The 14344-nt window shown below is 44.1% G+C and overlaps 1 protein-coding gene across 1 annotated transcript in view; it reads left to right on the top strand.

Moving 5' to 3' along the window:
- Window positions 1–891: 891 nt before the first annotated feature.
- Window positions 892–14344, top strand: part of Dcps (decapping enzyme, scavenger) — a 47813-nt gene continuing 34360 nt past the window's right edge. Inside the window, exons 1-2 of the mRNA XM_055601460.1 lie at window positions 892–1178; window positions 2708–2882. Of these exons, the coding sequence (XP_055457435.1) occupies window positions 981–1178; window positions 2708–2882 (373 nt within the window). The 5' untranslated portion in view covers window positions 892–980. The remainder of the gene's footprint in view (window positions 1179–2707; window positions 2883–14344) is intronic.

Genomic DNA, 14344 nt, shown 5'->3' on the forward strand with positions numbered 1-14344 from the left:
ACTCCCTCTGTAGACCAGGGATCTCTGTAGACCAGAGATCTGCCTACTGCTGCCTCGGCAGTCCTGGGGTCACAGGCGTGCGCCACCGCGCTGGGCAAAATAGCCTGTCTCAAAATACCAAAACACAAACAAAACAAAATCCCCACATTTAATGTTCCAGATTTAGAATTGTCTCCGAAATAATTTATGAAACAGTAGATTTTTTTTTTCCTGAGTGTATCATTCCTTGTTAGTTAAGAAGAAGCAATCTAAAACAGCTAAACTCATTAGAGGGCGCTGTCACTACTTGTTGCTCAAACAGCAGGATACAAAAGAGGCCCCAAACCAGCACTTTTAAAAAGGTCCCTTATGCTGGCGGTGGTGGTGCACACCTTTAATCCCAGTATTGGGGAGGCAAAGGCAGGTGAATATCAGTGAGTTCGAGGCCAGATTGGTCTACAGAGTGAGTTCCAGGACAGCCAGAGCTACACAGAGAAACCCTGTCTCAAAGACAAGACAAAACAAAACAACACACACACACACAATAAGAAATAAAATAGCTTGTAGATTTATTTTAAAAAACATTCCTTCCAGGTCCATCTCGTGAGTGGGGATGTTAATGTAAAACGTCAGTATTTAACACTCGGTGTCCAATATACAGAACTCAAAGGTGTTTTCGGTTTCCCGCCGCAGGCACTGGGCTGAGGCGAGGTGTGTCTCTTCATCGCCTGCCAGCAGGACCCCAGCAGGGGCTCAGTGAATCGAACTAAATCTGCTCCTCTGCAAAGGTCATCGGAAGACCCTCCTCTCAAACAAGGAAAAGACCCTGCAGAAGAGGACAGCAACCTGAAGCACGCCGGGAAATGGAGTAGCTGCCTTGCCTGCGCAGAGCATGCCGGGAGTTGAAGTTCAGCTCCTCACAAGCCTTGAGAAGGGACCGCTAGGGGCGTGGGCAGCGGCTCCTGCGTGCAGGCAGGCGGGTACCGCTGTTCCCGGGCAGTATGGCGGATACAGCGCCTCAGCTCAAGAGAAAGCGCGAAGCGGAGGCAGAGGAGGCAGAAACCCCCAGCACAGAGGAGAAGGAAGCAGGCGTTGGCAATGGTACCTCTGAACCTGTCCGCTTGCCGTTCTCCGGCTTTAAAGTACAAAAAGTGCTGAGGGAGTCTGCGCGGGACAAAATTATTTTCCTGCATGGGAAGGTACCATTAAACACCCCGGGGGAAGCGGGAAGGAGGGAACCAATCTTCGTGTCAGAAGCGGAGCTTTTTTCATTGGGAACTACCAATCACGTCATTCGGGGAAGGTGGCGTGTACCGCCAGTGTGATGCTTGGAGCGAGATTACTGTGCAATTAAAGGAATGCACACATCTAGGTCTAGTTGCTCCAATTTCTCCTTCCCTAGAAATACCATGTTAAATTCCCCAAGCCATTCATCATCTTATTTTACGTATAAAGTTATTTTACGTATAAAGACTCCAGGAATTTAGCAGATGTTTCCTCTGGGCCCTGTCCCTGGAAGGGACGATCTCACGTATGCACCCAGGCATGTGCTTGGGATGTGGAGACGATAATTCCTGTTCTGGGAGGAAAGCGTGTTTGTGGAGGCAGATATGCTGCTGGCTCTTTATTTTTTATTTTTTAAATATTTATTATGCATACAGTGTTCTGTCTGCATGCCAGCAGAGGGCACCAGATCTCACTATAGATGGCTGTGAGCCACCATGTGGTTGCTGGGGATTGAACTCAGGACCTTTGGAAGAGCAACTGGTGCCCTTAACCTCTGAGCCATCTCTCCAGCCCATGCTGCTGGCTCTTAACACCATGTACTTAGCTGTGTTAAACTTAGCTTAAACTACTGAGAAGGCCTAGTTAAGGCAGATAACAAAGTTTCCCTAGGATGGGATGCTTAAAACTTTCCTTGTGACTTTATTCTGATGAGAAAGTTTTACAGAACCCTGGAGATATAGGCATATAAAATAGGTATACAAATCAAACATTTACTGATAATGAATCATAAGAAAATTAAAATAGATGGCAGCTGAAAAACTTTGAATCTTTTGGAAGAATGGTCTGAGAATTTCTACGAGGATTTTGATTAAGATAGATGCCTTTTCTCGGAGAAGTGAGTGCTGTACTTCCTCAGAAGGGAGTCCTCAGGGAAGGAAATACAGGTGCTGTGGTTTAAGAGACCCTCGTATCACAAGTGCTGGGATTTTTATTATTATATCTTTGCTTTATTAGTGTGTGTGTTTGTGTTTGAGTATGTGTCCATGTGTAGGCTAGAAGGCAACTTCAGGTATTGTTTCTGTCTTGTTTTTTTGCTTGTTTGTATTGTTTTTTGGTACGAGATTTCTCACTGATGAACTTGCTGATTAGGCCAGGCTCGTTAGCCAGCAGGCCCCATGGTTCACTTATCTCTGCCTTTCAGTTCTGGGCTTTTAAGTAGCACCATCATACCTAGCTGGCTCTCTCACCCTTCCTTCTTCCCTCCCTCCCTTTTTTTCCTGGCTTTTCCAGACAGGATTTCTCTCACTCCCAGCTTTTTCACATGGGTTCTGTAAATGGACACTAAGGTCCTCATGCTTGCACAGAATGCATTTTGTCAACAAATCTATTTTTCTAGCCCCAGGTGCTGGAATTTCAGAGGCCTTGGAAGCTTCTACATGCGCTGTAGAGGCTTTTCTAGTGGCGCTGACTTTAGGCCCACTAATGACATCTTTGCCTGCAGGTGAACGAGGACTCTGGGGATACATGTGGAGAGGATGCTGTTGTGATCTTGGAGAAGACACCGTTTCAGGTAGAACACGTGGCACAGCTCCTGACAGGGAGCCCCGATCTCAAGTTGCAGTTCTCCAACGATATCTACAGCACCTATAATCTGTTTCCTCCAAGGCATCTGAGTGGTAAGCAGATGGTTGCATGTGGGGAGAAACTAAAGGCTGTGGTGAATAGACTCTCTTTCAAAATGGAAAGTTCTAGGACAGTAGTTCTAAATGAAAGAGGGAGGGCATTTCCCTCCAGAGAACTTGGCAATCTCTCAAGATAATTTTGGTTGTTGGAACTGGGTGTGCGTGTGCTGCTGATATCTAGCGTATAGAGGATAGGTTTTCTGGGAAACATCCCACAGTGCACAGAATGGGCTGCCACAACAGAGAACTGCTGTGAATGCTGAAGTGGAGAAATCCTTCCTGGGCCAGTGTATTTGGGGGAGAAAGTGTGATTCATGAGACGGAATAATAAATTTATCTATTCGTGGACGTAACTGATAATTTCCAACACCTCTTAACCTTTACTATTATACTAATTTAGGATGTAACATTTAATACATTTAATTTATAGGACAGCACTATTGTGAGAGGACTTTGTAGGTGAGGAAACTATAGATTTGAAAAGCTAAGTAACCAATTCAAAATCGCACACCAGTAGGTAACAGGAAAATGAAGTGTTTCAGTAGGCAGAGATCTCACCACACTCTAAAACCATGTGCTATGTGATGTGCTGGGTGCACAGGTAGTCTCTTCCCTGAAGAATCCCACTTCCTGGTAGAAGAGACAGACAGGATGATCAAGCAGGATGAACTTCAGTAGGACAGGAACATATGGGTAACAGAAATTTGTTTTTGATTGAAAACATTCGTGTGTCTGTGTCAGTATGTATGAGTGTGTGCATGTATGTCTGTACACCGTATGTATGCAGTGCACACAGAGACCAAGCCAGAAGAGTGTTAGGTCCCCTGGGACTGGAGTTACAGAGACTTAAAAGAGACACTGTGTGGGTGCTAGGAATTGAACCTGAATCTTCTGGAAGATCAGTCAGTACTTAAATACTGAACCACCTCTCTAGACCTGAAAGTATTTTTTTAATTTACTAAAAAGATAAACGTTCCATGCCCCAAGCAAGAGATAATATGTCAAAATTTTGTAGTCAACACATGAGAGAAATGAGTTGACCTTAATGGTTCTCAATTGGGAAATTCTAGAATATGTTTTGCACACATGGTGATTTGGTCACATCCTTGTGTATTCTTACTTGCCCCTTGGCATTTAAGAACAATTGGGCTTTCCCGATATCCTGCCCCAATGTCATCTTAAAATTTTTTTTAAAGATTTATTTATTATGAATACAATGTTCTGCCTGCATGTACATCTGCATGCCAGAAGTGGGCATCAGAACTCATTATAGATGGTTATGAGCTACCATGTGGTTGCTGGGATTTGAACTCAGGACCTCTGGAAGAACAGCCAGTGCTCTTAACCTCAGAGCCATCTCTCCAGCTCCCCAATGTCTTTTTTTTTTTTTTTTTTTTTTTTTTTAGTGTTTTCACAGCTTTGTCACTGAGGGCTATTGTTCTTTGAAAGACATGCAATCACTTGATATGAGACAAGCAAGCCTTTCAGACAGCCAGCACAAGATCCTGCTTTTGACTGAAAGACAGCCAGATTCTTTGGTTTAAGTTGATGGAAATTGACAGCTGTATTTACTTTCTTAAGTGTTGACCTTTTAGTAATTGTAGCTACTATTTTGATGTGCTGGGCCCTGTGCTAAGTACCATCGCTTCAGAGTTGAGTAAGATGCCATCTTTGACCCTTAGGCATGTGTAGGGCAGTGACAAGAGGGCCACGAGTTATTGTGAAGAAGCAGAGAGACAAATGCTATGACTCTTTCTACCTGGGTGGAAGCTTTGGCCATAAGCCAGTATTCCTAGGTCATGGAAAGCTGAAGCAGAAGGCTCACAATTTAAGGCCTATGTGGACTGTAGAGCAAGTTAAGGACTGGTCTGAACAACTTAGTGAGACCCTATCTTATATAAAAAGTGAAAGAACACTGAGGCTGTAGCTTAATTGTAGAGTGCTTGCACAAGTGTGGGGCCCTAGTCTACTCTCCTGTACGACATAAAGAAAGAGAAATTATGGGCAGTTGAGGAGAAGCCTCAACTTCTTTGACAGCTTTTATATTTCCCAAGGCTTGACAGCCTGTGGCAGCAGGCTTGCAGGCATGTTCTAGTTCTTGTTCAGGCCTCAGGTATCAGGACCTTCAGTTCAGTGAGTGTTAGAGCTCTTATGTGAGTCAGGATTCCATAGCATTTGATACTAGCCGGTGTTACAGATTTAGGCGTAGGGTGTCTGAGAATGTTGATTTTAATGAATTGACAGTTTTCTGGAACGCTTTCTCTGATCCTTTATAGTCTTTTATCCCTTTTTACCCTCTGCCCCTTCTTGCCCTTCTCTCTGCTTTAAAAATTCTTTATTTATTTTGTATGTATGTGGTATTTGCTTGCATGTATGTCTGTACACCAGGTGTGGCCAGTGCCCTTGGAGGCCAGAAGAGCATCAGATTCCTTGGAATTGGAATTACAGATGGCTGTGGGGATCAAGTGGGAACAACTCCCAATCCTCTGGAAGAGCAGCCAGTGTTCCTAACCGTTGTACTTGCACTGTTCACTCTTGAACTGCTGCTTGTGTGGAGCCTTGCCGTTTTTGCGGGACTGCCCAGCTGTCACTGCCATTGCTTTTCCACCCCTCTGGTTGCTGCCACTCTGCGGTCTCTGTTACTCCTTTCTTTGTGTTGTCAGCTCAGCTGCTTAAACAAAAGTAGTCAAGCAAAGACCACTTATGAGAAGACATTTATTGGGTCTAATTGGGCAAAAGAGGGTCCCCTAGCCTGTCTGTTACAGAGGGGATGGTGCCTCGATCATGCAAATGAAGGTATGTGTTCTCATGAATCATGGCATTGTCCCTTTTGTGCCAGTCACAGCAGTCCCTCTGCAAGCGCTTCAGGACAAATGCTCCATTTCTAGCCTGACTAGACCTAGGTTATAGGCTATCACCCCCACTGAGGGTTGTGATGGCAATAAGTCTGGTACAAACTATTTGAAATGGTTGTGGCTGGGACTGTGCCTTCAGGAGCTGGTGATGTCTCTCAGTTTACTTGAGTGAATGAATTTCTGCTCACAGCCAGAGAGGGAATGAAAATAATAATAACAGCAGCACACCTAACATGCAAATGAAGGCTTGCATTTGTGCCCAGTCACATGTATCCCTTTTGCTAGGTCACTGGGATAAGTGCTCCCTCTCTGGCCCAGGTAAATGCTTGCAGAGTCCTCTGGAGTACAGCAAAGCTTGTAATAGCTGAAAGTCTGTTATAAACTATTTGAAATAGTCAAAGCTAGCTGTGGCTGCTTGTCAGGAACCCAGAAAATTAGCTGTGATTGTTGTATAGTTTCTTCATGTCATATGTGGAGCATTTAAAATGGTCAGTGCTGACTGGCTGGTTGACTGACACCCACTTTGCTTAAGGCGGCTGGGAGTTCAGCAACTCAGTTTTGGAGTCAGGTCGCCCCATTACCCAGTGGCTTGGCTTATTTACAAAAAAAAAAAAAAGAACATCAGAAGCAATGATTACCAATGTTTACTGTAAGGACTTACTTATTATTAGTACTGACATCCATTTTAACAGATGTCAGCAGCACAAGGAGAATCTATCCATAGATTCCTTTTTCTGTGGGACAGGCATTCCATAGCCACATGGTGGCAGTGTTACCAAAGTATTCTGACCCTTAGTTCTCCAGCTCTGGGCATCCTGGTCAGGCCCTACTTAGAGCCTTGTGTGGCTCCCGCCTCTCTGTTCTCAGATTCAGGATTACAGTTCACTCTGGCCTACCCCTACCCTAAGTGCCTTCAAGTGAAGTTCCTGCAGCCTTAGTCCTCTGTGCTCAGTACACACTTGTATCTTTGAAGTATTTTTGCTGATCTCTGGCTGCTTCTCTAGCCTTCCTTTACATAAAATCACTTGACTAGGTTTAATGAAGTTTTGGTTTCTTTGTGTTATGTAAATATACTTTTGTTTTAATCCCAAGTGTGGCATTTTAGTTGGGCTATAGTTTGTCCACACCTGTTAACTGTCTTCAGCAGAGCGTGGCTCTTGCCAGCTGGTAATGGCTTTCCACATGCTGCATGGAAAGTGTCATGGCCTAGCACTCTGAGAGTATAAATATGAGAGTGAGAAAGAGATTGTGTGTCGTTCTGTGTGACATTCAGTGTTGGTGTGTGGCAGTCTGTGTGGCGTTCAGTGCTGGTGTGTGGTGTTCTGTGAGGTGTTCAGTGTTGGTGTGTGGTGTGGAGCAGTTTGGAGAAACCAGAGACGAGAGACAATGTGGCATTTGGGGGTAGACAGATGGAGAGAAACGTTTTGAGTGCAGCGGTGTGGAGGAGACTGCTAGCAGTGTCTGCAGTTGACAGAGATTGGTGTAGAGTCTTAAAAGAACCAACCCCTTGACCTTAAATAGCTGGAAGAAGTAAAGGGGTCTGGGGCCCTTCTACCCACTAATCTTTTCTCTCTTACTTAAGGTTGGGGGATTGGGGGAAGGGAGGTAGAGGCCTCAATACCCCAAGTAAAGTAGAGTTTTAAAAAAGGCTGCTACAGGTGAATTTCCGCTACAACCAGGAGAGGTGTCCTCCCCCCCCCCCCCCCCCCCATCTGTCTGCTAGCTTGGACTCAGCCTAAATCAGGGATTTGATTGATTTCTTCTGGTGTTTCTTTAAATGACTGGTAATGTGTTCTTCTTCTAATCTGAGAGTGCAGCCTGGTGTGGTGACTCACGCCTTTAATCCCAGCACTTGGGGAGGTAGAGGTAAGTGGGTCTCTGTGAGATCAAAACAAGTCCAGGACAGCCAAGCCTACACAGAGAAACCCTGCGTTGAAAAACAAAACAACAAACAAAACAAATCTGAGATTGTGTGGTATCCTCACAATTCTCAGCTGAGCAGAGGAGACGGCCTCTGCAAGCCACTCATGGTTCCTTCTACCAGGGATACCATAGAGGGAGCCTGGGCTTGGGAACTAGGCTTACTTAGGTGCTTACTTACTCCCAGTGCTGACACTTCCCTATTGGTACAGAGTAAGGAGTTGGGTCAGGCAGACTAGAGTTGGAGTCCTGGTGCTGACCTTACCCACTGAAAAAGCCCTGAGCATTGTTTCTTCACTTAACGACTGTGAGGGTCTTCTCTGTCCAGATGCTTCAGTGTGCGAGTACAAACAACATGTGTCAGTTCTCTTTTGAGTCTTGGGGGGAAGACAGACAACAAACAAGTGAACAGTGTCTCAGTGGCCGAAGGTAGAGAGCTGCCCAGACTGGGACCAAGAGGCTCTGCAAGTAGAGGTCATATGTAAGCAGAGACCCGATGGTTGAGAGGGAAGGAGCCCGAGAAAGATAGGGGGAGAATGTTCTAGGTTTGAGAAGGGCGTGCGGTCTGGAGAAGAAAGAGGAACAGAAAGGAGACTGTTGCCTGTTGTGTTGGAAATGCAGGTGAGAACAGAGGCTGAGACATGGACACAGAGGAAGTCTGTGAAGTGACTTAAGCTTTTTTTCTTTGTTAAACTGGGCTGAATATATCTTGATGGACAGTTATGAAATAGATAAGGGAGTATTTTGCAACAGGTTTTAGTCTCAGTCCTCAGTGAGAAGTATATTTTATTTTATGATTTTTACACATATAAATAAGTGTACATGAATATAAGTGGACCCAGAGGTTTCACAAAACCAAATGACTTTATTGATGTATTACCAGTAGTTTTCTACTTCTTTCAAGTCTTGTTTGCTTCCTTTTTTAAATGCTAGGTTAACCTCCTAAAGTGATGTCATAGGTTTCAGCCCACTGAGATAAGTAAGGTGTACAAAGCTCTTTTTTTTTTTCATAATGAGTTTTTTTATTTAATTTTATTTTTTTCTTATCAGTTACATTTTATTAACTCTGAATCCCAGCCATGTCCCGCTCCCTCATTCCCTCCCAATCCCACCCTCCCTCCCTCATCTCCACCGTGCCCCTTTCCAAGTCCACTGATGGGGGGACCTCCTCCCCATTCAACCGATCCTGTTTATCAGGTATCTTCAGGACTGGCTGCAAAGCCCTCCTCTGTGGCCTAACAGGACTGCTCCTCCCTTACAAAGCTCTTAAAACCACAGCAGGCATACGGTACGGATTTAAGAGTGCCTCTGTGTTATCTCTTACTACTTTTACAGCTTTCCCATTTTCTGATCCTTGATTGTCACACAGGAAATATGCCTGGGCTTGACCAGGGTAGGTGGCAAACATCAAGAGCCTGTGGGCCAGCCTGCTGGCATCTCACATGCTTGGTCTTCTTGTGCCATCCTGTTGGGCAGAGCCGTGTTGGCTCCTCCTCCTGCCTTGGCTCCTTCAGCCTATTAATGGAGTCTTTCTTTGAGGTCTGTGTTTGACCCAGGGAAGAAGGGGGAGACAGTAGTGGAGAGGTGTGGCTCAGAAATACAGACTCTCTTTAAAAGGGCTGATTGTTCACCATTGTAAAGCAGGGTGTGGAAGCTCAGGTTTACTGGAGGAGACAGGAGTCTGAGTGAGAGGCCTGGACAGGGAGCAGAGGTCTGACATCTTGGGAATCACTCTCTTGGTTGCAGAGAACACTCAGTACTTTAGCCACAGGCCAAGTTTTTCTGCTTTGTCCTATCCGCAGAGGCAAAACTCAAGTTCTGGAAGGAGGAGGAAGGATTTGTTTGGGAGGAGCATTTTAAAAGATTATTCTCAGAAGAGTTTCCCTGGAGGAACTGTTCATGGTAGAAAAAACTAGAATTAGTCAAGTAGTGGTAGAGAAAATCAGTATTTTAGGTGAAATCCCAAAGTGGAATACCTCTCTTTGGCAGTGGAAATGAACTATAGCTGCATATATCCATGGAGGCTAAATCACTAGGTGGGGCAAGAAAGCAAGCAGTGCACGATGTGATTGGTGATATGAGCAAGCAGATACTAACAGTCTGCTGCTTAGGCATGTGTGCGTTTGTGATAGTGCCGTGAGCACAAGAAGGAAATCATCAATCCTGGAATCAAAGTGGTGGGGCAGGGCAAGGAAGTTTGGGTAACATTCTCTCTCTTTAACCATGTGTTCTGAGTTATGGGTATTTTTTAAATTTTATTTTAGTTTCTAAGTGGTTTATGCCACACAACAGACAGACACACAGACAGACACACACACACACAGAGGCAGCTGCGGTGAGACGGACAGATACACAGACAGACTCACACAGAGGCAGCTGCAGTAGACATTTGTTTTTTATGGGTACAAATATATGTTTCCTAGTTAATAGATAAGAAAACTGGCCCTTTCTTAGATGGATTAAAAATATTTTCCTACACATTTAAATGGTTCCATCCTCATTCTTGCTTTTTTTTTTTTAATTTTTATTTTTTAAGTCACTTGTTGAAAGTGAAAGTGTTGAGTTTCAGCATTCTATATTTGGGGCATTATCAGGCTTCTTTTTCTGCATGACTCCTCTTCTATGGGGCAGGGGCGTGATCAGGCCAGATTATTTTCTTTCCTGAAGATAAGGGAGCCCTGTGTTGTTCTCAGAGGCATCCCAAGATGATGCCAACCCCGACAGAATAAAGCAATGTGGCAGATCCTCCAGCCATTGGAAGAAGCCTGGGTACCAGGGTCTATTGGTGCCTCTCCAGCACAGATTGGCACAAGCCCCTCAGCAATCCTCCGTGATGTCCTCGGCAGCCCTTCCACTGTAGCTGAGCCAAGGGACAAGAGTTATCTGAACAGTGGCCAGCAAGGGATGTCTTGCCAGACAAGTCTCAGCCAAAACACTACCAGCATGCTGTGATCATCAGACCAGAAAATGTCACTGAATTGCAGAGACTCAGTTTCTCTGAATGATAAGTGGGGAATCAGAAAGCTGGCTTGCCCACCTAAGAATATTTTTTTACCATATGAAATCATGAGAGTCTCAAGTTGAATGGAGTTAAAATAAAATGTCAGACTTTATTAGTAAATAGCTCTTAACTTTAACTGTTCAGCAGAATTGTTTAAGTCTCTGGGGGAGGGTTGGGCATTTGTCAGAGTCAGAAGTGCAGTTACCTGGTCAGATAATCAGAGGCTTGTAGTGGGGGTGAACAGACTCTTAACTGCTGTGCCCTCTTCCCACTGCCATTCTCAGAAGCAACCACACCATTACCAGTGTAAATGAGACCCTGTCTGAAAAAAAAATAAATAAATAAGAAAAAACTACCACCACCACCTAAAAAAAACAAAACAAATAAAAACAAGTTCCTTGGGTTCATGCTTCTGGTGGCGTCTTCCAAACACTGACTCTAAATATTCAGTTATTCAGTTGTTTCTTGATCCATTAAGAAAGTAAAGTATCCTCAGAAAAGGGGGGCCCCTCTGCCCAACCCACCCCAGCTCATCAAATTGTATCAGGACTGAGCAAATCTTCCCCTGTGGCCTGGCAAGGAGCCCCACCAAGGGGAAGTGATCAAAAAGCAGGCAACAGAGTCCATCTCAGAAACAGCTCCTGCTCCCCTTATTAGGGAACCCACATGAAGACTGAGCTGCCCATTGGCTACATCTACCTAGGGGACCAAGGTCCAGTACATGCCTGGTCCTTGGTTCGTGTTTCTGTCTCCTGGTAAGCCCCCTGGGCTTTGGTCAGTTGGCTCTGTTGGTCTTCTTGCGGAGCTCCTGTCCCCTCCTTTTATCTTTCCCCCAACTCTTCCATAAGTCTCCCTGAGCTCCACCTAATATTTGGATGTGAATTTCAGCATTTATTTCTGTCCGCTGCTGGTTAGAGCCTCTCAGGTGACAGCTATGCTAGGCTCCCATCTGCAAACACAGCAGAGTATCATTAATAGTGTCAGGGGTAGCTCAGTAACCAAGTGGTTTTCCAAAGCAAGGGGAACAAGGACTATTTCTAACAGGATCGCAAGGGCAGGCTCTTTGTCCCCCCCCCCCCCCCCAGGGGAGGAGCAGTCCTGTTAGGCCACAGAGGAGGACTTTGCAGCCAGCCTTGAAGATACCTGATAAAACAGGGTCAAATGAAAGGGGAGGAGGTCCTCCCCAATCAGTGGACTTGGAAAGGGGCAGGGAGGAGACCAGGGAGGGAGTTGGGGAGGGGGAGGGAATGAGGGAGCGGGATACAGCTGGGACACAGAGTTAACAAATTGTAACTAAAAATAAAAATTAAAAAAAAAATAGTGTCAGGGGTTGGCTCTCTCCATGGGGTGTGTCTCAGGTTGGGCCAGGCAATGGTTGGACATTCCCTCAATCTCTGCTCTATTTTTATCCCTGCACATCTTGTAGGTGGGGTAAATTTTGGGTCAAAGTTTTTGTGGGTGGGTTGGTGTTCCTCTTTCTCTGCTAGGAGTCCTGTCTAGTTAGAGGGTGGCCTCTTCAGTCTTCATGACCCCTGCTACTAGGCTTCTCAGCTAGAGTCACTCCCATATTTGAGGGGGTATAGGAGAAAGAGTGAGGGAGGGTGGGATGATTGGGATGTAAAGTGAATGAATGAATGAATGAATGAATGAATGAATGAATGAATAAATAAATAAATTTAAAAAAAAGTAGGGGCTGGAGAGCTGGCTCAGTGGTTGAGAGCACTGACTGCTCTTCCAGAGGATCTGTGTTCAATTCCCAGCACCCACATGGCAGCTTACAACTGTCTGTAACTGTCTGACACCCTCACACAGACATACATGCAGGCAAAACACCAATGCATATAAAAAAATAAATTATAAAAAAAAGAAAAGGAAAGTAAAGTATTTCTGGGCTTGGTGGCATAAGCCTTTAATACCAGCACTTGGGAAGCAGAAGAAGGTGGATATCTGAGTTTAAGGCTAGCCTGGTCTATACAGTGAGTTCCAGGACAGCCAGGACTACACAGAAAAACTGTCTCAAAAAAAGAAAAAGAGAGAGAGACAAAGAAAGAAAGAATCAACTCTTTCTTGTTCCTCATTTCCTGCACTACCATTTTTTATGTATCTGCTTGTGGAACTCTAAGTGTCTTTAAACCTACCATGTTTTTTGTTGTTGTTGGTGGTGGTTTTTAATGCAAATCAGGTGAAAATATGTCCAACGTTTCCACTGTTTCTTCTGCCTTCTACTGTTTCCTTACTTCTGTCACTGTCTTTTTAGCTTTCATCTTTCTTTACTTCATATTGCCAGTGTGTTCCGTTACATAGTCTTTTGTTGTTTTGCAGTACCAGGGATTGAATCTGGGGCCTCAAGCATGCCAGGCAAATATCTCCAGCCAGGTTGGGTAATCTTTCATGCTTTGTCACAATGTTGGTTCTAAGTTAAAAAAATCACTGAACAGTACTTCCCATATTTTGGCATTTTAATATTTGCTGCATGCCCAAGCAGAGTGTAGTATTGTAGCTTCTTTCCCACCATCATAGTGAATATTACTGTGCTTGTGATATCCAAGTTCAGTGATTCTCATATTCTAGTCCCAGTAGTTCCTCTGAATCACATTGCTTTTTAGTCTGAGTAACACTTGAACCAGTGTTGTCTTTTTTTTTTTTTTAATCAGCTTTTACTTTTTTCTTCGTGTTTCTGGATGCCCCTCTTCACTGTGTTTAAAGGAATACTATGCCTTTCCTCCCTGGTCATGAACTGAACCACACATTTGGGTTTTAGTTCTGTAATTCATTGCATGGCATCATCTTTCTGTTTGCAGAAAGCCCTTCCATACTCTTCCACCCTGGTCAGTTGTTGTAGGCATGCTATATAGTGCTTAACCAGAAACAACTTTTCACAATTTCCCTAGGTAAGACTGTGTCTTCTAAATTCTGTATCTTTTCTTTATTGTTTCTCTTTCTTGAGTAGCTGAAGCAATTATAAAATAATTCCATAGAAAGAATATGTGGAAGGTAAATTCTGAAACCTTTGTTTTGTTGTTGCTTCTGGTTGATTTAATTTAACTGAATATATTTTCCCTGAAAGCATTAAAAACATTGATCGTTGACTTCAAGCCATTTGTGTCACTATTAAGATACCTGATACTAGGGCTGGAGGGATGGCTCAGACGTTCAAGGCTAGGTTCATAACCAAGAACACAACCTAGCCCATGCCAGCCTGATTCTCATTTGAAGGTACCTGGGGGTGGGTTATTTTCATTTTGCTTCCTTCATTGTATAGAAATTTCTTATCTGTTGCCCTGAGTAATCTCAGGCCACTCAGTTTGAAGTCTGGGCATTCTTCTGCTCTGCATACATTTTTTTTTTTTGTCCTTCTTTGATGATTTCTTTTCACCCATTTCTTTTTGCTTGACATCCCTCACCCTGTGTTAGACTCAAACTCAGGTTCTTGTGTGTGCAATTTATGAACAGACTTCCAAGACTGAGCTTTTCAATTGTCTTACCTTCTCCAAGTCTTACCGTAGTTTGATACATTGTCTTTACTTTGTCTTCCAGGTGTTCTACTGTGGGTGTTAATTTGGCATTTATACTTTAAATTCTCTTTCCTCCCATTCTCCAGTTTCATTCTCATGTATCTTGTTCTTGCTTTAGGAAAGCTAAATTGTGTTGGTTTCTCCAACACACTAATTAGGGTTGTT

This window comes from Psammomys obesus, unplaced genomic scaffold, assembly GCF_907164565.1.
Source record: "Psammomys obesus unplaced genomic scaffold, mPsaObe1.curated_primary_1811, whole genome shotgun sequence".
In the NCBI taxonomy this organism is placed as follows: Eukaryota; Metazoa; Chordata; class Mammalia; order Rodentia; family Muridae; genus Psammomys; species Psammomys obesus.